Genomic DNA, 25,024 nt, shown 5'->3' with positions numbered 1-25,024 from the left:
AAAAGAGTTTAAAGAATTGTTGTCACATGAGGCAATGCTTAAATTATTCTGACACTCACAACTGTTGTTTAATTCTGTTATTCTCAAGGGGCATTATCTTTATTTTTTTGTTTAGCTTCCTATGGAATTAATTACTTTACAGTATCATCTATTCTATGGCCCAGTCCACTAAAGCAACCTATAAGCTATAAGCAACCTATACAGCTGAGGTACAAAGCATAAACCAGAAATGATGAGATAATAAAGGACAATAAGAATGGCAGCAAATGGGAATGAGGAACTCCTGGGGTTTTGTTAGGACACAAAGGAAGTAAACAGAAGAGCAGATGTGAAAAGAAAGTCAGATGCAATCTGCTACCTCAGACAGAGATTCTGTCACTGGAGGGTAGATGCTACACATGTAGAATTAACACAGACTTTCACAAACATCCCCTTCAGTGTATCATAAGAATAGATCTTTTCAGTTTGGTTTATTCTTCCTTCTTGTTTAGATGTTACTAGCTTTGAAACCATTGCAGGCATATGGCAGTAGTGACTACTTATTGGCAGGCAATACCTTGTCAGCTCCAGCTATGCTAGTACATCAGATAACTTTTATAAGGTCATGGTTTACTCTTCTTCTAGGAGAGCTTTGATTAAAGATTTAGAGAGTAAAAATTCTGCAGCTCCTTGCATGTTTATGAGATATCTATTTGTCAAGCACTGGTGAATGTTATACCTTTGTTTCTAACGTACAAATAAATCTTCAGATTGTGGCATACGTACTGGTATCTTCCAGTGCAATTATTCTGTTAAGCTGAAGGTATTGGTGTTTTAGCACTGCAGAATTGTGAAAAAAAAAAATGTTCATTTCAGGTAGTGATGTTTCAGACCTACACCAATCAAAACAGTAGTCCAATTGAAGCTAAGTATGTTTTCCCTTTGGATGATAAAGCTGCTGTTTGTGGATTTGAAGCTTTTGTCAACGGAAGACACATCATTGGGCAGGTAAAATGTTACTGTACATTGCCTTTGATGCAGCTCCTTCAGTCTCAAGATTTGAAAGCACTTGTTTAGGAATGAAGATGTGCAATACTAATATTAATTTTGTTTTCTCTCAAGTTCTTTGTTGTTACCTCTTGACTGGATTGCAAGGTAGTCATGTCATGTAAGAGAATATTGGCTAAGTGTTCTGTATACAGAGATGAAAGCACTCATTTTGGAAAATATTTCATAGGTTAAAGAAAAGAAACAAGCACATAGAGAATATCGCAAAGCTATTAGTGAAGGTGATGGAGCTTATCTCATGGACCAGGATGCACCGGTATGTTAGAAATCATGGTTTCTTACCCATTTGAAGATTTTGCATTTGTCACATTAGAGATAAATCTTTTCTGATTCTGACTCATGTTTTAGTTGGGAAGCTGCAACTTATTTGGACTATACATTTGATCTTTTTAAAAAACTACTACTGTTTCTTTAAATATGCACCACACCTTGTATAAAACAGATATTTCTCTCCTAGGAGCTTACCTCTGTAAAGAAATAATAACTTTTTTTTTATTTTGATAACAGACTTTTAAATTCAGTTATTTTTGATCAGCTTTGCCCCAAAATCTTAAAGAGCTGTTGAAAGCTTAACATTTCTATCATTTTTCATTACACTTCTGCAAAACCAAGTGGTATTTTCTTTCTTAGCATTTGGTTTAAGTGTGCTTAACCATCAATTAAATTATTGTTTTGGACAACCTGGGCTTTAATAATGTCATTAAAGATAGTCTTTTTTTTTTTTAGGATATTTTTGTAATAACTGTTGGAAATATATGTCCAAACTCTACAGTACTGATCAAGGTCACCTATATCACTGAACTGAGTTGCCTGAACGGTTGTATCACCTTTCATATGCCTGCTTCTGTGTCACCATGGCAACAGGACAAAGCACTGAATGAAAACACACAGGTTTGTTAGAATACAATCTTGAAATAGCATCTTCTTTTGAAGCAAAAAAATTGTGCTTAGGGGATTGCAGTTACACAAGAGTAAGTTCATGATTGCATTTTAATTTCTTCTCTTTTTATTAAAAGACAATCATTTGTGTCACTCTTTTCATAACAGGAGTGTTAAAAAGCAATGTGAACACAAACTTAGGAATGGCGTGATTGGTGGAAAGCCTATAGGATCACTAAGGATTTATTTACTCATGCAGTACTTCAAAAGTTGACTTGAGTTGGAACATGTTTAAGCTAGATTTTGTATTTTGAGTTATCTGCTCTATCTGTGCTTCTGTTCCTCCTTTAAAGGGCTTACAGGAAATTAGGCATTGTGAATCTCCATCATTAAACAGCAGCTAAGCATCTGCTGAACACTCTCTTTTATCCTTCTTATTTCACTGACAAGATTTCCCATCTGTTTCTTTGGATGTCCCTGATGGCTCATTAATTGTACAGGTGGGAGAGGAGGTCATTCCTGTTTAAATGCTGGCAAGGAGACAGAGGTGGTCCTTGTGGTCCTAGTCATGAGATCATATAGCTGTGTCATATGTCTGACTATTCAGCAACCATGCTTTCTGCTTCAGAGCTGTATTATTGGGAGTTCTGAAGTTCATTGTGTCTTTGGGAGACAAGCATATGTAAATTCATCTGAATTTTAGCTGCAGTGATACTTAGATGATAAAGCTATATGAATGAATGATGTAAAGAAGGTTCCAGGTAATCCCATTTTAGAATAAAAGAAGGGAGCTCCAGCTGGACAGAAGTATCAGGAATTACATGCCAATATTTCATAACTGGTGCAATATAAGATTTTTTTTTTCTTTTGTAGGATACAATAAAAAAGATTTGTGTTAAACAAGTAGAAACGCTGAAAAAGTAAGTTGCTTCAATTGATGTTATTTTATTTATTATACCTTTAAATCATTCAGTTAAAATGTGTACATTTAACCTTGTCCTATTCATACTGAAATTTGCATTGAGAGATGAGTTTAATTTTATCTTTCTTTCTAATCTGTTGTTATCCTTAGACGGATAATATCATAAATACTTCCCTTTGTTTCAGAAATATTTCTCTTATTAAGGATTATACGTAAATTCCCAAGTCACAAAGCTTAATGAGCCTACATGATCTTCATATTTTCAGTATCATTGCACTTAACATTTTAGCCTTTGCACTTGCATTTTAAATAAAAAAATACAATTATCTGAAACTATGATCCTGTTGTCAAAGTAAGACTTCTTGTAAACAAAATATTATAACTTATTCCCAGAAATGTTTCTGCATAAGGCCATCCTCAATCAGAATCACAAGGAATGCAGATAGCAGTAAATTTGTTAAAACTTATGTTTTTCAGGGAATTGAATTTTCCTTACTAAAAACACATGAAAAGAGCTTTTCATGAGCATTGTCTTGTTTCTTCTCTGCTCTATCTGCAAAGCTGGCGCAAAGCCACATCCGCTGCAATTTTCTCTACTTGTATTTAATCCTGAAATAGTGCTCCCTATTATTACCTTACTTTTATTCAGTACAATTACTGTTAGTTAGTAGCAATATAGTATTGACTTGCTAAAGATCTGGCGCCATTTCTGGCATAAATACATCAAGAATAAATTTACAAGTTCTTACAAAACACATCCTGTTGTAGAAAAGGTATTTAAAATAATGATTTAATTTAATTTTAACGTGAAAGGATAATTCAGCTAGAAAATACAAGTAAAAAGTGGGAAACACTTAAGAACAGTTATTGTGTGAGAACTGAGATCAGGTATCACTGCGTCACTCTTTCCAGTATCGTGTCCTAGAATCAGCAATACAAAGACATTCAAGTTAGCTGCAAACATTTATATAATGCTTAATGACATATACTTTCTGTCTTCAGTCTGGTTCTGCAGCTACTCTGGGACTGCGTGTACCCATTATACATTTTATCACAAGCATCTTAAGGATAGTGGAGGTGTGACTATATATAGTAAATAATTGCTCATACACTTTGCAGAGGATACACGAATTCATCGTACATTCAATAATACCAAGGATAGGACTCTAAATAATCAAGAATATTTTTTTAAAAGGGGGCTCATTTGACAAAAGCGTTGTAAGGCTGACTAATGCAAGAATACATACAGAGGAAATACTTGTAGCCCTATATACTTACATCTTGGGAGATTGTATCCTGGAATATAGTGACTATCTATAACCCAGGATTGTGGTGAGTAAGCAACCTGGAATGCACAACCATTGCGATAATATGCAAGAATAGCTAATGCAATTGCAAAATATGCTTACAAAGTAGTAGTGAAGAGAGAAAATAAACTTATGAGGCCAGACTGGCTGAAATTAAAAAAAAAAAACAGCGAAGAAAAAAAAACCATCACCACCAACAAAACCAGCCTGAAGGCCATACACATTGAGCTCCAGCTACAAACTAGGAAGTGTTTCTATGACATTGTATGCTATCTTGTGTTTTGTATGCATATATTTCTTGTTTTCTGTGATACCACCTATCAGGTTGCTTTTGAATGTCATTACAGAAATAAACTAAGAAGGAAAGACTGAAAGTTCAAGCTGAATTAAAAATAAATATAGTTTTAGCAGTGAAGATTGTCGAAACAGTTACACAGCGAAATATGATGCACTTGCCTTCTCTGAAAACTAGTTTGATGGCCACTTAAGAAGTTTCGCTTTAGATAAATAAAAACATTGGGTAAAATGAAGAGATAGTTGGCTGTGTTATGTAATGTATTATACAGAAGATCATGTCAAATGACCTCTTCCTCCATTCTGACCTTTTAACCTGTGAGTGCCCATAGTGAATCAGCATGCTAACTCTTTGGGTATTCTTGGGACAGAAACTTGTCTAAGTAGTTCAGTATTCTTCATTCCATCCAAAAAGTTAAATAGGACAGGAAACATAGCTCAGTCTTGTAGAAGTATCTTGGCATGCAGATTAGTCATCAGTTGGGTGGAGAGGAACCTCATGAGCTTCAACAGGGGCAAGAGTAGAGTCCTCTGCATCTGGGAAGGAATAACCACACACATTAGTACAGGTTTGAGGATGGCCTGCTGGAGAGGAGCTTTGCAGAGAAGAGCCTGGGTGCACTAGTGGACAATAGTTGACCATGAGGCAGCAGTGTGCCCTTGTAGCCAAGAAGGCCAGTGGTATCCTGGGGTGCATTAAAAAGAACGTGACCAGCAGGTCTAGGGAGGTGATCCTGCACCTCTACTCTGCCCTGGTGAGGCCACATCTGGAGTCCTCTGTCCAGTTCTGGGCTCCCAAGTTCAAGAAAGACAGAGAACTATGGGAGAGTCCAGCAGAGGGCTGCAAAGATGATTAGGTGCCTGGAGCATCTCCCTTAGAGGGAAAGGCTGAGAGACTTGGGACTGTTCAGCCTGGAGAAGGGAAGACTGAGAGGGCATCTTGTCAACACTCAAACATCTAATGGGTGGGAGCTGAGTGAACGAGGCCAAGCTCTTTTCAGTCATGCCCTGTGACAGGACAAGAGGCAGCAGGTACACAGTGGAACACAGGAAGTTCCATACTAACACAAGAAAGAATTTCTTTACTATCAGAGTGACAGAACACTGGAACGGGCTGCGCAGAGAGATTGTGGAGTTTCCATCTCTGGAGATACTCAAAACTCACCTGGATGCTTTCCCGTTACCTACAATAGGGAACCTGATTTAGGAGAGGGTTGGATTGAAGGATCTCCAGAGGTTCCTTCCATCCCTGCACTTCTGTGATTCTGTAATTCCCTGGACCGCCATTTACTTTTATTCTCTTTATTCGGCAGATTCTCCTTGGATATGTCTATTGAGATGCCGTATAGCATTGAAAGCATACATAGTTGGACACATAAACTTAAAATAAAGGTAAATTAATTTCTCTATAACTGTTCCTCTGCCTTAGAAGTTCTGCTATGTGTTTTAAAAGGAAATTTAATCCTAGGAAATATGCGTGCTAGATTTGTGTGAATTTGTACGGTATTCATTCCTCAAACTGATAGTTTCTCTATTTTTCTCAGATGAAAAATTCTGTTGTTTTTGAATCCTTTTTGTTTTGTTTGTCTTCATATCTTAAAATATGTTCAGGAAAGTGAACGATATTTGAAAGAATATAATATATAAATAGCAACTCTACCTTTAAAGATTTATACAATCTTTCTGGAAAATATCTCTGTTACTACCCCTATTAAATGTTCTGTATTCATTCCCTATCCTCATGAATCGCAATTTTATTTTGTACAAGTAAAAAACATTCACTGTACAGTTATTAAACTGAGATTACATGCCTGCTTTTTCCTCTCTTTCAGAAAACAGAATGCAAGGCTGTAATTAAGACCGTAGAAAACAGTTCTTTGGACAGTAGTGGCTTTGGTCTAGATATATGGATTTCTCATGCCTATCTACCCCGAATGTGGGTAGAGAAGCATCCCAACAAAAATAGTGAGGTATGGCATACCTGAAATATAGTTTATGAGGTAATAAACATAAAACATAATAAACAGATGGACACCATAGGCAGTGTTCAATACAATCTCAGTGATTTTGTTTTATCCTTTGCCTTGTACCAGAGTGAAGGTTGAGGTGCATTTTCAACAGTATCCCATCACATTTCAGTTGAAACACTTTCTTCTAACTAACTGTTGTGCTGCTGCTTGTATTTCACAGAAATGTGACTGTACTGCTTAAGTGGATGGTGGCAGTTATGACTACCAAAGATAATACCTGTAATTTTTTTTTTTAAGTTGGAGAAAAGATTGGAATGCTGTTTGCCAAAGAGTGAATTGGATTGTAAAATTAAACAACAAAATTCCGTTTTCAGTTTTCATGTGGAACTTGAGATATAGGTAAAGCGTAGGAAAATTGCACTTTTCAAGAATTTAAAGTAAATGAAATGTATTTGCTAAATTTTTCAAATATTACTTTATTCTGTTCTCATTCCATAATGAGGAAAATGAAGATGCATGGGTACATTTCTAGTGAAAAAGTATTTGTTCACTGCACTGATTTTGTTTCTCTCTCTGTAGGCTTGCATGCTTGTATTCCAACCAGAATTTGAAGCAGCATTTGATGAAGAGCAGCTGTCCAGTGAAATTATTATTTTACTAGATTGCTCAAATTCCATGGCAGGTTCAGCTCTATTGCAAGCAAAACAGATTGCTTTACATGCCTTAAAACAGTTTAGTTCCAGACAAAATGTAAATTTAATCAAATTTGGCACAAGTGAGTTTCTTTGTTTCTTTCTTAACTGTAAGCCACCTTTTACTTGCCATTACTTAATTTTATGTGCATCATTATTATCAAACCAACTTAATACACTGAACTGCAACTTGGAACATGTATGATGCATTTCTACTCTGATATTCTAGTCATGAAACTTAAACTTGTGTTTCTACAGTGTTAATAGGTGCTTAATACTTCAGTACTCTTAATATCTATCTTTGTTTACAGATTTCTCAGAATTCTCTTCATTTTCAAAGAACACCTCAAAGGATTTGGCGTCACTAACTGAGTTTATTACAGTAAGTAAATCAATATGGTTGTATTCTGAAGAACACTTCTTTGAAAGGGGTGCTTATTATTTCAGAAGTTACCCAACTTTTTCTTTTCCTTAGACTAACTTCTAAGGATTTAATATTAATATATTTTTTATAATTATATTTACCCTAGTAACAAGCACAGTCACATCTAAATATTAATTCCACTGTGGTTTAAAGTAATTGCTTAAGTTGTTATTTTGAAGGTAAGTAACTATCTGTATTAGGAAATAATTCAACATTTCCCCCCAAAATAATCCTTTAGAGTTCATGCTTCTCATTGCCTGCCCACAGCAGAATAGAGAAAATTTACTTCATACAATCACAGGATGTCTGAGGCTGGAAGAATCCTCTGCCAAGTCATGTGCTCCAACCCCTGCTTGAGCAGGGACACCTAAATCAGGTTGCCCAGGACTATGTCTGGCTTTTGGATGGCTTTTGAAGATCTCCAAGGAGGGAGAGTTTACAGTTTCTTCAGTCTGTTACAGAACTTTGTTATCTGCACAGTAAAGAAGTGCTTTCATAGTTAAAAAACATTTCTGATGTTAAGATTCCTTTTGGAAATCTATAATTTGTAAAAGAAGGCAGCATTTAGACAGGCCAAAGGACTTTTAGTGAGAAGAAAAATGCTTTTGTCATCAAAAGATCAGATGTAAACTATCTAGAATGAACAAATTTGATTAGTTCTGTTTTAGTAGGACCTTCATCTGTAAATAAAGCTTCTTGATGCTAGCATAATACTGAAGATACTAACATAATGCATGGTAAGATGCAAATGATTGATGCAAAGTAACACAGAGGGGAAAAAAGTGCTAACTGTACCTGTATGATGTTAGGCTTCCTGCAGTAGAGAGATGCTGGAGCCACATTAAGTAGCCCTTTTTAAACCAGGGCCCACCATTCAGCAGCAGTCAAACAGGCAAACACTTAGGTGGCTTTATAAATCTGTGTTGCTCTGGTGTCTTGAATACTGTAGACACTTCTGGTCACTCCATCTCAGAGCAAAGAGCTGGAGATATAGAGGAAGCAAAGATAGCCAGGTATATGGAAGACATTCTATGTGAGGAAAAGACTTTTCCTGATTTTTTTAGTTTCATTTGCATCCTTATATAGTCATCTCTTCTAGGATAAACAGAGAGGAAGAGGAGAATAGGAGTGGTTATTTGCTATTTCTCACCTCTGAGAGGTCATAGCATGCCCAGCAAATGATCCGCCAACAGATTTCAAGAACTAAAGTGTATAATAAATAGTGGAACTTCTTGTCACACTTGAGAGTAAACTATTCTTCAGTTCAGAAGTAGGATAGGCAGATTAAAAGATAGAGCTGTAAACAGCTTCTGGATGCAGTAATGTTGATAAAAACTCCAGTTCAAGAAATTCCCAAAGTACAGATTACTTAAATTTCTGAGAGTATTTTGGGAGAATTTATAATTGTTGTTACGTATATTGCCTATGCAAAATGTTTATTGCTTAAATCAGAGAAGATACAGAATGAGATTAACCTCAAGCTCCACCTCTAATTGAAATTATGGAAGAGCAGAAAAAAAACAAAAATTAATAATTAATATTTAAATAAATACATAGTAAGTAACAAATCAATTATGTATTAGATGTTACTTTAGAAAAGATAAATTAAGTTTAAACTAAAATTTTAATACTTTACTTTCCAGTCCGCTACGGCAACAATGGGAAACACTGACTTATGGAAGACCTTACGTTACTTAAGTTTACTATTTCCTTCTCAAGGACATCGTAACATTCTTCTTATATCCGATGGACACATTCAGAACGAGAGCGTGACCTTCCAGCTTGTGAAAGATAATGTCCACCATACAAGGTTATTTACATGTGGTGTTGGGTAAGTACCAAGTTAACTAGCAATTTGATTTTCTTTTAAATCACTGATATTTTCTTTGAAGTGAGAGATTAGTAAGTGGGGAAGTGTCAGATGCTGTACTATCTTAAACATATATTTTTTAGATTAAATGCAGAAATGTTTGTATATATTTAATAACCAAAAAGAAAAATATGTAAAGTAAAATACCTACAATAAAGTTAATTCTATGTTCAGATAGCCTTAACTATTCATATCTTTCTTCATTATAACAACTTTACTTTTTAAAACTAAAATCAGAAAATATGAGAGTTAACACTTTAAAACATTGCATGTTTTGGTATAGTATGATTTTGATGGTGAAGTTTCAATGTAACATTAATAGTTGTACAATTTTATTATTTAAGGTTCGTTCATTTTGTAAAAACAGTGTAAGCATTAGGTTCCCAAACCTGTGGTACGTGTCACTGCTGAAATGCAAGCTACCTCAACATGATGTGAAAATGAACCTCCTCCACTCCAAACCAGCCTCCGTCTTTCAGAGTAAATCAGGGAGTGACTGTTCCAGTACAGTCAACTTTTTTTGCTAAACATCCAAATTCTCACTTCCTCCTCTCAAATGCAGACAGGAGAAAGGAGACATGATTTCTCTATTACATGTGCACTACCCATCCAGAGAAGGGGAGCAGGAGCAACTGCTATCACTGTGACTTAGCTCAGATCTTCTACAGTGATGGGAATATTAGAGAGAATGAAGCTTGGGAACGTTTGGTATAAACTATCTGTGTTATAATGACCTCTTAGCAATCACAGGAACAAATAAAACCTCACTGAAATTCATTGTAATGTACTTCAGTTGTTCAGTAATCTTAAAAAAAAAAAAAAAAAGGCAAAATGTGTACATATCTGAAATGACTTTGGAAAAAAGGGCTTACAGCTAAGTATTTCACATTGCCAGGCGTAACTGGGAAGGAGTCAGATAGTATTAGCTTCTTACTATTCCTTGGGAGGGAATACATCAAAATAGAGACCAGTGGTGAGGGTCCTGTTCTTCTGGAACATCTTTTACCTTTTGCATGGCTCCATCAGCATTCCCCAATTGTCACAGCCATGAGCCCTCTAACAGCACTGCACAGGCACACCCCTCAGCCCATGGGCCAAGCATGGCAGTACACTTCCAGTGTAATCACACATTTCAACTGTAACAGAATTTGCATCAACTCACAGTAAGGAGCAGATGGTGCGTGTCCCCTTACATGCTAACATCCTTTTTAACATACTTACAGTTGTATTGTGTTCATTTTCAGCATATTTACCTTCATACTCTTGCTATGACAGAATTAGGCCTGGTGGTGGATTGTCTCAGTGCTGATAGGCTGAGGAGACACGGCTTTTAATAGTTTCTCAAGACCTGTAACACGAATGTGTGCTGCTAATGTGCAACAGCCTGCTTTCAGGAGGTGGGATCTGTGTTTAATGAGTTACATTGTTGAAGAACAAATTGGGAAAGAGTTGTGAAAGAGAAGTTGGCTCTATGGTTCCTACCTCTGTGTAGACAGTTGTTTAGGAGGCTGTATTAATGAAGAATAGTCATCATGATCACAGTTTTATCTGCAACAGTTCTCCTCAAGTGAATGAAAAAAATCATAGAATCACAGAATAGTTTGTGGTGAAAGGATTTTAAAGACTATCCAGTTCCAATCCCCTGCCATGGGCAGGGACAGCTTCCACTAGATGTTACGTGTTCTTGTATAAAACATAATTGTGACAGTTCAGTAAGTTTCTCTAAGACAGTGCTATGGTCCTGCCACTGACTGAATCTACCTGTCTGGCAAAGAATCAAGATGTAATATTCTGTTTCTCACCCACAATGATTTTCATCTGTTTAATTGTTCTCCTGTAATCTTCCCTAAAGCTGTCTTTTGTCTATAGCTTCACAGTAGTCAGACCTGGGGAGCAGAGCTCTATCAGGCTGATAAGTGTTATCATATCATTTATGTTTTCCAGAAAGTAACACTCCCAAATTGATTCTGGATTTAGCTGTAAGATGATTGTGCCCATACTAAATAGTTCTGCTGAGACTGAGACTAATTAGATGAATCAATTAGTTAACGTCATTTTAATGATCCTAACTGGTGTTGGACATTAGTTAATTTCTCTTCACATCCTTGCATTAGGACATGGAGATACTCACATGCCATGTAATTCCCTCAAATATTATTGGTAAATCTGTAATTCAGCAGCACCTTCATTGGCTCAGTTGCTTTCAGGTGGTCCATACCCTGAAAAAAAAGTGTGGAATTAATAGAATTTAAATTCAAAAAACTTGCAGTACTAATTAAAACCAAGATATTTTGAAATGGCATGAGAAGCAGAAAAGAGATCATATGACTTAATGATTTGATTCAACAATTACATGAAGATTTGTTTTTCTCTTTTTAGTTCCACAGCAAATCGACACATGCTGAGATCTTTGTCCCAGTATGGTGCTGGAGCATTTGAATACTTTGACTCAAAATCAAAGTATAACTGGGAGGCAAAGGTACACTTACAAATGTTGAATGTATTCAATATGTGATCATTGTCTGATATATCAATATCTGATACTGAATATTTTCAGTATCTCAAAATGGGAATTACTGATTCTTCATTTCATGGGTTAATGGGGCTTATTACCGTAGGAAAAAGGAGAGACATTTGATAGAAGATGGAGGGAGAAATGCTTGTCTATCAACCCTTCTTTTATTTTAAATATAAGTGCATAGATATTTAGAAAGGGAAGTATTTGGTTTGAGTATTACAAAGGTTTCAGGTGCATGCCTTGTTTTCAGCAGGAATATGTGCTACAAGAGAATATTGTTTTAAGTTCTTTGATAAGGGAGTGAATTTGTCACTGTACTTGCCCCACTTTCCTATTCATATTGGTCACTGAATGTGTAATAGAAAACAAGAAAGCCATGAGTTCATTTTTCTAGTGTCTTTGAAAAAGGTCTGAGTAAGTGCAATAACTCCAACTTGGAAAAAAGACTGTGAAATTTCAAACTTTGTAAGTAATTCTCCCTGCATGGAATATAGTGAAGTGAAATATAGTTTCACTTCTGTCATAGCTCACAGTCCATCTACAGCACTGTCCTTGCTGTAATGTTGAGGACTGTAGCAACTGCATTTCATAACTTTTGACTGTTGGAACATCTGGAAGCTACAGGCAATCTAGGACTCCATGTGCAGTGCTTCTCAGTTTTAGACTCTTTTTCTACCAGTATGTGGTAACAATTTTACAAGTACGTGCCCTTAGTTGTACCAAAAATAAAAATTAAAAGAAAAAAAAAAAAGGAAAAAGGAAATATGTTATTTTTGTATTGAGAGATTATATTTTCTCTTAAAAGCCTAGAAGCTAACAGAGCTGATTTGTTTTTGATCTTTACACAGATACAGAACCAAGTGTCTAGGATATTTTCTCCAGGATGTAGTTCTGTTTCTATTAAATGGCAACAGTTTGATATAAATGCACCAAAGCCAATGCAGGCTCCTGCTCAAATACAGTCTTTGTTTACCAATGAGAGGCTTCTCGTCTATGGATTTGTCCCTCACTGTACTCAGGTAAAGACTGGGATACATACTGCTGGATGGAAATTCACAACTAAAAAGATTGCAAGATGTTTTGTGTTATATTATGTCATCTATATATCCTTTGTATGGCATGCTTTTAGCGAGGAAAAGGATACCTTATTTAATGTTCAAGTCACTGTACTTTGATAAACACAGGATTCCTTTCTTTGCTACTGTCCCCTTGTTGTAAGGGGAAATGTTTTTAAATATAGACATGCAGAGAGATACAGATCTGAATTACATTCAGCAATCAGAAGAGCATTCACGTGTTATGGTAGCACAGCCTAACACAGAGAAGGAAACTTGCTGTTTTTTCTCATTATAGGCCACCTTAAGGGCAATAATAAATGACCAAGAACTACAAACTGTGGTGTCAACTACTGAATTACAGAAGACAACGGGAACAGTGAGTTTGTCCAACATTATCTGCACATACTACAGTGAGCGAAGCTGATTTAAGCAACAACATGCTGCACTGTGCTTCTTTGAGTGAACTGAAACTTCTGTTTTCAGTAACCCATACTCTTTTATTTTTGCTTTTGATGTTTTAGCATGGACCAGCAGTCTTCAGGCTTTTAGAGGGAAACTGTTTTACATATAAGTGTCAGGTTTCTAACTCAAAACTTGAACTTCTCAGAACAGAAGATGCTGCTTCTTATTCTGATAACCTATTTGGGCTCTAGTTTTACCCTTACTTTGGTAGCTCTTCAGGTGATTTCTGCATGCTGCATCATTCTCTTTTGAGTTGTAATGTTTTTCCACGTGGAGAATCTTCTTACTGATTTTTAATTTTTAAAAATATCAAAACATTAAAGTGTTACTCAATTTTCAGCTGCTTCAGTAACAGTAAAGTAACTTAAACGTATATAGAGAAAAGCACTGCACTGATCTTGAAAAGGCAAACAAGCTAAAAAGAACCATTTATTAAATCTAAAGGGTGTCTATGCTTTAAAAACCAACAGAATAGTCAGCCTTCAGTATTGATTCTGATATGGCTGTCATCCTTTCCCCACTGAGAAGCTGATTTGTTTTCAAATTGAAAAGATTTTGCTCCCTATTTAGTGTAGTCCACTTTGAAAACTAATATTGTGGGTTGCACTATTAGAACAGTCAGTTTCCCAGGACATGCTTGTAATACAGACAAGTGAAACTGGCAAGTAGAAGCAATGTGTTTGTTTAACATGAAGAATTTTTGCTTTTTAAAAAAAATTCTGTTGTACAACTTCCAGATGTAGTTAAAAAAAATACAGCTTTGAAAGGCGTCAGGTGCAATGACACAGTGTTAAAAAAAAAAAAAAAACAGGACGAAAATTAGAAACCATTATTAATTCTTGACATTTTAGATGAACACTGAGCATTCCTATCTGTTTCTTTTGCCAGTTCACCTTAGCTCAAAAGTAACCACTTGCTTATGAGGCTATCTTAAGAAGTGGCTCCCTCCAGCATCTATTGTATTCTTCCAAAAACGAGCCAGTAGGAATGTTTGGGCAATTGAAACTGGAATACAACAGTACTTTGCCATGACACCTCCATGGTGCTCTTTCTCTTTGTTATCTTTAATATACCAAGCCAACAAAAAACATTTTTCTTTTCTACGAAAGACTGGTTCTATTTTAAAAAGCAATTTCTAATTAATAGAATTCAGTACTTCCCTTTTCTGTATATAAACCCTCAGGTCAAAAATGACTTGATTGTGGTAAACCTAATGATTCTTTAAAAGTTAAACACAAACTCAATGTACTTTTCCCCAAAATTCTGTACTTTTATGCACAGGACTCACTTACCTAACTTCAGCTATCTAGATATTCCTGTTTAAGTCTGAGGCAATTGTCCAGGTTCCACTGGAGAGATTTTTCTTTTCTTCCAGAAAGGGAATTCTCCCTCTGTGTTTTAGGTAGCTGTTTCAAAATGAGATGAATTACCTGGTGGTCTTTCTCTTCATTCATTTATTTGCTTTTTCTCATCCTTGACTCTAGTGAGAATGTGCGCAACAAGTGAAGACCTGATTATCATTTAGCTTGATAACGTTAAGCGAAATAAAAATATACCTTAGGTGCAAGTTATGATTGCTTTTTAAATGCATAATTACCTTGCCTCTAGAAAAGTGGATTCTGTGTACATATGGAAGCTATCTGCCTGACAGGGGACTTCATAAATAAAAGGAAGAATTTTAAATATATATTCTTATTATCACCTTTGTTTTCTTTCTAGGTGCTACACAAACTCACAGCAAGAGCTTTCATTAGGGACTATGAAGACGGTATTCTTCATGAGAATGAAACAGAACATGAGGTTTGATAATCTAGAAGCAGAAAATGTGTATCTAAAATGGCAAACATTTCAATTGAATAGAGAAGATTTTTTTGCCATGTTCAACATAACTTTTAGGTTGCAGTTCCAGTGTTACTTTATGGTTAAGGTTACCATATAGTAATACATTTTCCCACTAAATGGGATTTTGAAGAATTTTGAGATAGTCTTGTGTTCTTCCCCCTTATGAGAATATCTTCTGTGAGCATAATGTGTATACATTTTTCCTAACCTATATGTGTCATCGAAGGCTGTTGGTGGTTCTTCTTTCCCTGTGGCATATAACATTTTTGCTTCCTGTAGTTCGGAACATACTAATACAGGAAAAGTCCTTATCTTTTGTATAGGATAGGTTGAAATACAATGACACTTCTTTGTGTCCAGTTCTGGGTTCCCCAGTTCAAGAAAGACAAAGAACTACTGGAGAGAGTTCAGTGGAGGGTCACAAAGATGATGAGGGACCTGAAGCATCTCCCTTAGGAGGAAAGGCTGAGAGACCTGGGGCTGTTCAGCCTGGAGAAGATAAGACTGAGAGGGGATCTTATCAATACCTATAAAGATCTGATGGGTAGGAGCCAAGTGGATAGGGCCTGGCTCTTTTCAGTGGTGCCCAGTGACACGATAAAGGGCAATGGGCACAAACTGGAACACAGGAAGTTCCATCTGAACATGAGAAAAAGCATCTTTACTTTGAGGGTGACAGAGCACTGGAACAGGCTGCCTAGAGTGGTCATCTAGAGAAAATACGTGCCTCTGTCCAAAGGTAAGAGTCGAGAAAGTTAGAAGGCATAGAGAGTTACGCAGGCCAGTATATTCACATGAGCTCTTCCTTTTACATATCCCTGTTTTGAGTACATTCATGTGTTTATATAGTCAGTTCTTACATCTGTTGATTTTATCTAATTATGTTTTTTCTACATCCTTCATTTAATCCTTAACAATGTAGATGAAGAAGCAAATCTTGAAGAACATGATTATACATCTCAGCATGGAGAACTCAATTATAACCCAGTTTACAAGCTTCATTGCGATTGAGAAGAGGGTATGTTTTCTATTAAATGTCTTGCTCCCTCTATCTTAGTCAAAAGACTCTAAACTCTTTAACCTTACACATATCAAAACCAATCTTCATTTAGCCGAACAATGTTTATTAGTTTAGAAATAGAGACAAAACTATGATTTTTGAAAATATTTTTATTTCTTCTGCAATGCAGCAAGTTATTTTTCTTATCTTTCTCATATATTGCTTGACCTCACTTTACAATAAAACCTTGTCAGTAAGTGTGTTCCTGTTGGGAACTGCCACAAGGGTTTGCAATTTGTGCTAGAGCTGTGGAAGCCAAATTATTCAAAGAGCAAGACCATATGAAGCGCACTCATTAATTCTTTTTCTTGCATAAGCCACAGAACAACTTTTTTTCACAAAGAAGTCACAATACCAAACGGGAGCAAACTGGCCACCCTGGTCATGAATTACTGAAAAAATGGGGTTTGTATGGCAAAAGGCATTCGAGGAGAGTCTGTGTTGGGTAGTAATCACAGAAGGAAGGCAAAACTTGATTGTGTTAGGAATTATTATTAGTATTCCTATAGTATTAGAAATTCCTTTACTGGGAATACATTGTTCCTTAATATAGTCAGAAGTCTTAAGTTAGATTTACTACTTACTGGTATATGCTATTTTTAATGTACTAGTGTATCTGCTTGTTCTGTTTTCAGTGTTTTGAATGCACAAAAAACACACTCTCTCTGTTATGACAGATTTTTCTAGTCTAACGGCTATCATAACTAAGAATTAAAGAAAGACTGAAGAAAATTTTCAAGTTTATAACTGTGATGAATTTTATTTTAGGATGCTAATGAAATCTGTTCTGCTAATGTTCCAAACATCCTGGAAATTATAGCTCAAGAAGATGTTGATTTTTTACCTTACATGAACTGGGAACAAAAGCCAATGGGATCCGGAACCTTATTTTCAGGAGAACCTTACGGGATTCCTCCATTTGATGTATGTTCTTGTTACTAACATTTCTGGTATATTATCCCGTTGTGGTGCTGTATTGTATGTGATTATATACAGTTATTTTTTATGAAATTTCTTCAATTTTTGAATTATTTAGAAAGAAATACATTCCACACTGGTATTGTGTGGAATTTTAATATAAACACTAAAATTGGAGGAATCTGCCTCCAAAATAAAGTACATTTAAAAAAAAATACAGAAGTTTTGAGAGAAAATATGATAATTTTGGTGCCTTCTCTCTTCCAGTAGAAACTAACACTTCTTGAATTTAAAGTTATACCTACAATAACATACTCTTAAGAAAGAATGCTTTGCAGTTTTGGTAGGCTGCCTGAGCTACTACTAAATGTCCACAGTACAGACAGCACTTAGATCATGGTTCCATCCTTGCTTGTACTGCCTTAACCTGACTGGGATGCCAGCTGTCATGCTAATCTGACCTTGCAAACTCCCTGTGTTTTCTGGCTGTATGCACTCTTACATACAGTATGCTGCACTCAGCTACCAATTACTTCACCTGTTACCACTCTTGCAAGTCCTCAGGTGAAGTTCATTTGCAGATTAAAAGATCACACTGTGTTTTTTGTTTTGCTTGAACGTAGTTCATCCACGTAGCATAGTTTGGTAACCAGCTCTGAAATGACAAAAAGGTGTGTGAAAATGGATGCTTCTTTCTTTTTTTCTTCTGCTAGCAGATTGTTGGAGAGAGGTGCATGGGGAGAGTGGGTCCATCAGGGAATATCAAGGTTTTGATGAGAGATGAGAAAATTCTGAACTAGTGAAATAGGATGTTTGCTAGTTATGGTAGCTCTTGCCTTTGGAAACTACTCAGCAGGTGTCATTCTGTTAGTTCATAAAGTCTTAACAGGTTAAAGCTTTACATCTCCAAATTTCATAGGGGAATCATGTAAATCATTATTTGTCTATTAAATTATGTTGTATGTGACCATGATATGCATTCAAAACAACTGAGGAACATCACCTTAACCTGTAGTCCGTAATGTAAGTATTGAGATTGTGGATTATTTAGAACTGTGTCTATGTGTGTGTACTGTAACTTAGCTCAAAAGAAGGTAACTTATCAATGGGTATAAATATGTGAAGCAAAGGTGCAAAGGTGAGGGAGCCAGGCTCTTTTGAGTGATGCTGAGTGCCAGGACTAGAAGCAATGGCACAAATAGAAAACAGTAGGTTCCCCCTGCAGGAAGGAAAGCAGCCAAGCATCTGGATGTCTACGTTAGTGGCCCATTAGCTTATATGGAGCAACTACTGGACCTCAGCTGATACATGCACCAGAATTGCTGTGCATCATGTAAACTTCCCAGCTTGAGACAGCACAAGTAGGATTCACATTTCCGTTTGTGTAGATCCATCTTCTGTGTATGTAAAATAATATGGTGTGGTAGAACTTCCTTGGATCCAGACCATCATTATAGTCATTGTTTTTATCTTAATAATGCACAACACTTCTCCATTCGTATTTTGTCAGGCAAACTTCACCACAGTAAGGTAGAATAAGGTAGGAATTTTAGCTTAACTGGTATACTACTTTCATCTTGAATGTAAGAATGAGGATATAATGATACTATGCACAACATAAGAAGAAATAATGCATTGATTAAAAAGAGGAGAATATCTTACTAATTCTGGTATTATTTTATTTCCCTGTAATTTTACTAAACAGGCAGTTCTGCAAGATTCTGATGCTCAGTCAGATTGTTTCACAACTAAGAGATGTGAAACTGAAGGCCTCCAACTCCAACCTGAAGATCTTACTGTTACTAAAGAAAGCATCTCACAAGAAGTCATACCACAGGACTATGGATTTCATGATGATGACATCGCAACGGTGAAATTTGCAGCAGCAATGCCATTTGTGCCATGTAAACCTTTCGTGATGAGTTATTGCAACACTGCTCCATTATTTGGCTCTGCAGTAGGAGCAGCTTATATGACTCAAAAAAATTCATTTCCAACACCTGCACTTGCAAGTTCAGGTGCTCATCTGAGACTTTGTGGATCTCCTGTTTATTCTCCTCCAAGTCCATTGGTAGGAATGAAATATGATAACTCTTTTGTTGATCATATACCGAATACAATTATGTTTGGTTCATGTGCAAGCACATACTCTTCTGATAAGACTAATGCTGAAAAACAAGTTACTCACAATTCTCCTGTTCCCCAACATCATAAAAAAACAAAATTAAAGGCAAAGTATAGGAAGAAAATGGTAACAGGTCTGCAGGATGCTACAGCTTCTGAACAGGAATTTCCTGAGAGACCTAAACGTTTGGTAAGTCTTCCGTCAGGAGTCTTCTATATACAGGATGCTATGAATGTCATGTTGAAATCCAAGTTGCATTCACCTAATGAAACCTGCCATAAAAATGCTTTTGTTTCAAGGTTCATTGCTGTACAGCAGAACAAGAGCATGGCAAGGCTGGTAATGAAACTTCTTTCAAGAAGTCTGAAACGGAAATGCAAAAAGCATTATTTTTGTTTGTTTTTCCATTATTGTTGTTTAAAGTGAAATATATGATAGTGTGAATTCTGTCACTTGTTCCTTACCACCCTAATAGGTAACTTTAAGTGGAGAAAAAAATGCCCCATTAACTGTGGAATTGCAAATACTTTCCTAACTGGGAAAGAGTGAACTTAAAATCTTCAAATTTCAAGTTGGAAAAAAGAAGTTCGTTTTAAAAATAAGTTTCTTTTAAAACTTTAATGCAATTACTTTTTACCATGATGTAGTTGCTGCATGGGTAATGGTGGTAGAATAAGATTCTGAGTGAAGATTATCCTTTTCAGCTACAACCGAGCTGTTTTATAACAACAGAGAAAGAAAGAAGCCAACAGAAACTTGAGTTTACTCCTGTAATGTGGGAAGAAATTTTTGATCTCCAAAATCAGGTACAGTACCAACAGTCTTTTTGTGCATTACTTAAAGTAAAACACACGTAGAAAAAAAAAGTATTTTTACTCTATGCCTGTCCTGCGATAAGCATTTTATAAATGTTTCTGTTTTGTTTCCCTTATAAACGGGTCTTAAGAAGTACATAATTACCTCAAGGTCATGTTATGTCTTTTTGCTCTCACAGGCAACTTATTAATGGGTGCCTTAGAAGCAGTGTAGTTAATGGGTGCCTAAGAAACAGAGCCTCTGATTTAGAGCTTCCATCAGTTTGCAGCTTGGAGACTTCCTACAATGTGTATGAAAACACGTAGGGGAAGACAGGCAGAAATAGTAGATGCAAATAATGCACATTAAGCAAAATACTTAAAACTAATTGAGGTTTGGAGAATTGGAGCGAGTGTGGTGGGAACTTTTGTAGGACAGTCAAACCAGCTGAATGGCTGGTGAATTAAGGGCAAGCAGAATTGAACCAATACTGTCCAGGAATCCTGCAAGTAGGGGTCAAAGCAGGTAACATTTCGCCTCGTCATTTGAGTATGTCCCCTGCAGTGGGACAAGTCTCTGTTCCACCTTAACCATCACCAATTTGGTGAGCTGACTAAACTAGAGGGTGAGGTGATGATCAACGACCAGATTGTGGGCCACACATTTGATACCTGTACATAAGAAACAGAAAGAGGTCTCCAGGTGTATTGTATGATCCAAGTGAAGAAACCACTGTGGTATTCCCTCAGTGGAAACTCCTGTTGTGCGTCCATGGGGACTGGCCATTCAGATTGGTGATTTGTTCTACTCCCTTTTGCTGTGATCCAGTATGGCAGTTTATATGCAAAAACAGGAAAGTAAAACTAACTTAACCATCAAGAAGAGATACATACCTGCCTATACTTTTGATGGGTTACTTTAATCAAATTGTTTCTGCACATTGAACTATTACCACATGCTGCATGTGGGGATACAGTGGGGAACAGACTTGTGATTGGCTTAACTCAAAAATGAGTTTCAAGATTCCTTTTCTTTTTAAGCAGAACTGCCAACTGTTGAATTTTAGAAAGAAAAAGTTTCTCACAGGTTTTTACACTGAATAACTTTAGTATTCTAACAGAATCTCATTTTTTACATAAATTGGGTGCTTAATATTTAAAGATTCATTTAAAATTATGTATTGTCTTCTAAATTACCTTAAATGAATCTATAAATTGCTATCAATTTGCCTACAGTTATAGTTATCTATGACATAATACTGCAAGGACAGATAAAAGTTTTGGAAGTAAGTAACACTGAAGAATAAGTGGTTGAATATCCTCTCGAAAGCCTGTCTTCTATCTCATCTGAGAGTAGCAAACTGACAGTTTCAATCAGTTCTCTAATTTTTGGCAGGAAAAGGCAGATAAAATAGGATGGGTTTTGTTAATACTATATTGAACATAAACAGTAAACTAATTTTACAGAGACTTTACAGTCCCTCTAGAGGAGAGAGATCCATTATTGCTTCGTTAGGGCAAGACAAATGCTTATGCACTCTGACAGAATTTGTTTGAAATATGTTTGATGCGGCTATGTTGACATTGTGCATAGTTTGTATGCAAGGGAGTTCAAAATTCTGTTTGACTTTTTTCATAGCTTAACTACAGTTTCCCAGATCAAGTAGGAACATTGAGTGGTACATCAAAGGCTTTTGAAGTTCATGTGAACTTCTGCTTTGGTGTTTGTGAAAGCTTTAAAAAGCATCTTTAAATACCTGTCCTTTGTTTTAGGTTGATCCTTACAAATATACTTTCAGTGTTCTCAGTCTCTGCTTATCCATATCTTTGTTTATTCCACAGGATGGCTCTTGGAATCTCAGTCCACAGTTGGGAAAAATCTTGAAATTTGATGTTGATTATTTAATTAATCATTTCCTTATTAGAAATGGCATTCAGTCACTCGGTAAATACTTTTTCTGCTATTAAAACAACAGTGCATTGTATTACATTTCCTATCCTCTGTTTTATTACTTTGTATGTCTGGTGGAACTTTCAGTAACATATGCTCAGGATGTACATGGCTCTCTTAACTATGTTTTCAAAAGCATTTGATTTTAATTATACATTTTCATCTCAACTTCTCTTGCAATATAATGTTGTGATTGCTAAGTACATCTCCTGGAGAAATACGTGGAGGATGTGAAATAGCTGGAATACGAATATGGGTCCTTTCAGTTATTATTCCTGCTGTATTAATATCTGCTTTAAGATAACACTTAAAAAAAAAAAAAAAAAAAAGTGGAAGGAAGGTCTCCTAGGAGAGAGACTGAGACCGCTTCTGTTTTCCACATTTCCAATAACATGAATAGTATATCATTTTTTTCCCCACATGCTGTCTGCAGCTCATTCAGTACGCATCCTGTCTATACACACTTTGTCTGCTGTTTGATTCTGTCAGTTGGTGCTCTTTGCTGGCAGCAGACCAGAAAACCTGAGGACAGAAAGGCAATTCATTCTCTCTAAATTATTAGAGGGTTCAATGCTTCATCAAAGGACAAAAATCTTATGCTTCCCATTCCTGTATGAATTAAAATCAAACTAGATTAGAACCCAAGCAAACACAAACTGCAGACATCCTAAACAAAAGCATTACTAGGCTTAAATCTGAAAGCCAGTGCTACATTTTCTAGATCACTAATATGAATATTCTTGACGGTTCTGACTGTATCATGAAACAACTGGGTAGCATCAGAACTTAAATTTTTTTTAAGCGATGTGGGGACACACTTTGCAGAAAGGCTCTTTTCTGCTGTCAAGAAATAATTTAAGTGATTTCCCATTTCTTCTTCCTTAGGCATAAAGGGAAAAGAAAAGCTACTGAAGTTGATTGCTACTCTTCTTGTGCTACAGTTCATACGCTGTGCAAATGAACTGCAAGGGATAGTCTTCAAATCACTGATGAAACTGGACAACTTAACTTCAAGGTGTGCTTTTAAAAAAATCTTATAATTTAATATTGTAATTTAAACCTTCTCAACAACACACAATTAATCTCATTATAGAGAGTAAATGACTATGCTACAGAATGTAGCTGCAGAAAAGGGAAGGGAAAGTGTTGGTGATACTGGTGGCACACAGCTTCTTTTAAGAGGGTGGGTAGGAAGAAGGAATACTTTGCAAAATATAATCCAAAATTGAGAAGTATTTAAAGTAGGAAAAGATTTGTACCTCTTATCAGAATCATTGAATAATTCATGACCTCTTCAGGTCATCTGTTCCTTAAAGCAGAGCCAACTCAGATAAATTGTTCAAAATCCTGCCCAGCTGATTTTTAAGGATGGAGATTCCACCACTTCAACTTTCTCAAGACATCAAACATTTCAAACTTTTCATTCATGTCACTTTTGGCTCTTGGCCTTCATCCCTTTTTAGCATTTTATTTATGCATTGTTAATCTTCACAGGCATGCACCATAAAATACAATACCTCTGAAGTTGTTAGCGCAGGTGATTCATCACAGCACAACTTCCATGCTTTCCACTTCCCCTGGGGAATACTGATGCTAGCTCATTCTAACAATGCCCACTTACTTCTGTATGTCCCAGTGCTCCATTACCTTCTGAATATAGGGTTGCTGCATCTGGAAATTCCCTTTCATTTTGAGTGAAGCACATAATTGTCAGATGGGAAGTTTTTTGTTACAGAGGAAAGGCAAAGGTCTTAAAAGAAGCCTGAAGGAATAGGCCTTCAGTGAGTCTGGATTGCCCCAGACACCAACTGATTGCAGTGCCAAAATGAGAAGCTAATACCCTTAATGCTTTACCGGGGAATGTAAGAAGAGAATAAAGAAAGCAGGAAAGCCCTGCGGTCTTCCACCCTTTCTTGAAACTCCCTGACAGAGGAAAAAAGGGTTGTATAATTTGGGCTACTCTGAACACAAATAAAATCACATTGACTGCTGGATGAAAGCAGGCAGGGTAGACCACAAAAGTGAAAGAATTCTGACGCACAATTGTACAAATGAGTCAAGTTTGCCATTATGAAATGCACAGTACTTCACTGTGGGGACTGGAATAGCGCAAATGAATGCAAGTAATGATTATGTATATACATACTTCCCATATAGAAGACTCTGAAAGGACGGGGCAGAGAAAATGATGTAGTTTTCCCTGACAGATGATATTTTACGTAGGCTGTTTTTGCTGTACTATAGATCACTTTCTCTTTCAAATGATTATAATTATTTCATTGTACATCTTACAATAGTATAGAATTTATTATAATAAATCTCCATTTCTACACACAGCGGTGTTCACTGGGCTTTTGAGTCCATCAAGAAGGCAACAGAGTGGGTAAAAAGAGTTGAAGGCCAATTTCCATCTATTTGCTATCGACTTGAACTTGGAAAAGACTGGGATTCTGCCACCAAGATGATACTGGGGATCAAATGTAACTAACAGCAGCTCTCTTTCCACTTAAAACATTTCATGATTGGGATTGTTTAAGTTAATAGCAATGTCAGCCTTTCTTTCTGTTTTACGTATTTTAACCGAGTGATTTTCACCTTATGTTATTCTTGAATAATCTTCATAGTCACAGACAAATGCTCCTGGTGCTGTTATTGTACCTCTGTTGGTTTTATCTCTTCTGAACTCTTCTCTTCTTCTGTGAGAGCACCATAAGGCGTAGCGCAGTCACTCAGCTCAGTGCCGCGGTGTGTTCTGAGGGATACCGGTGTGCTCAGCAAAGCCCTAATAAACACCTCCACAGTACAACCTCCTGGTGCTTTCCGTTGGGTGCCTTTGTACTTCCTACAGCGTGCCTTGAAAAGCAAAGAGCAGAACGCTGTTTCAGTCCGGC

General features: G+C 36.4%; 1 protein-coding gene across 3 annotated transcripts in view; it reads left to right on the top strand.

Annotated features, from left to right (window-relative positions):
- PARP4 (poly(ADP-ribose) polymerase family member 4) overlaps positions 1 to 24,943 on the top strand; it is a 45,421-nt gene extending 20,478 nt beyond the window's left edge. For 2 of the 3 annotated variants that reach the window (XM_040700228.2, XM_040700230.2), the window contains 20 exons: positions 856 to 987; positions 1,217 to 1,303; positions 1,774 to 1,938; positions 2,800 to 2,846; positions 5,763 to 5,841; positions 6,282 to 6,419; positions 6,999 to 7,194; positions 7,423 to 7,493; positions 9,179 to 9,366; positions 11,785 to 11,884; positions 12,772 to 12,942; positions 13,277 to 13,357; positions 15,163 to 15,243; positions 16,208 to 16,303; positions 17,114 to 17,269; positions 18,969 to 19,577; positions 20,093 to 20,194; positions 22,025 to 22,127; positions 23,019 to 23,148; positions 24,471 to 24,943. In XM_040700228.2, the coding sequence (XP_040556162.1) occupies positions 856 to 987; positions 1,217 to 1,303; positions 1,774 to 1,938; positions 2,800 to 2,846; positions 5,763 to 5,841; positions 6,282 to 6,419; positions 6,999 to 7,194; positions 7,423 to 7,493; positions 9,179 to 9,366; positions 11,785 to 11,884; positions 12,772 to 12,942; positions 13,277 to 13,357; positions 15,163 to 15,243; positions 16,208 to 16,303; positions 17,114 to 17,269; positions 18,969 to 19,577; positions 20,093 to 20,194; positions 22,025 to 22,127; positions 23,019 to 23,148; positions 24,471 to 24,621 (2,883 nt within the window). In that variant the 3' untranslated portion in view covers positions 24,622 to 24,943. The remainder of the gene's footprint in view (positions 1 to 855; positions 988 to 1,216; positions 1,304 to 1,773; positions 1,939 to 2,799; positions 2,847 to 5,762; positions 5,842 to 6,281; positions 6,420 to 6,998; positions 7,195 to 7,422; positions 7,494 to 9,178; positions 9,367 to 11,784; positions 11,885 to 12,771; positions 12,943 to 13,276; positions 13,358 to 15,162; positions 15,244 to 16,207; positions 16,304 to 17,113; positions 17,270 to 18,968; positions 19,578 to 20,092; positions 20,195 to 22,024; positions 22,128 to 23,018; positions 23,149 to 24,470) is intronic. The other variant, NM_001171164.2, reaches the window with a different exon arrangement.
- Positions 24,944 to 25,024: the final 81 nt, after the last annotated feature.

Source organism: Gallus gallus, chromosome 1 (genome assembly GCF_016699485.2).
Source record: "Gallus gallus isolate bGalGal1 chromosome 1, bGalGal1.mat.broiler.GRCg7b, whole genome shotgun sequence".
NCBI classification, from domain to species: domain Eukaryota; kingdom Metazoa; phylum Chordata; class Aves; order Galliformes; family Phasianidae; genus Gallus; species Gallus gallus.
Note: the sequence above shows the minus strand (reverse complement) of the source record. Positions and strands in the feature narration are given on the sequence as shown.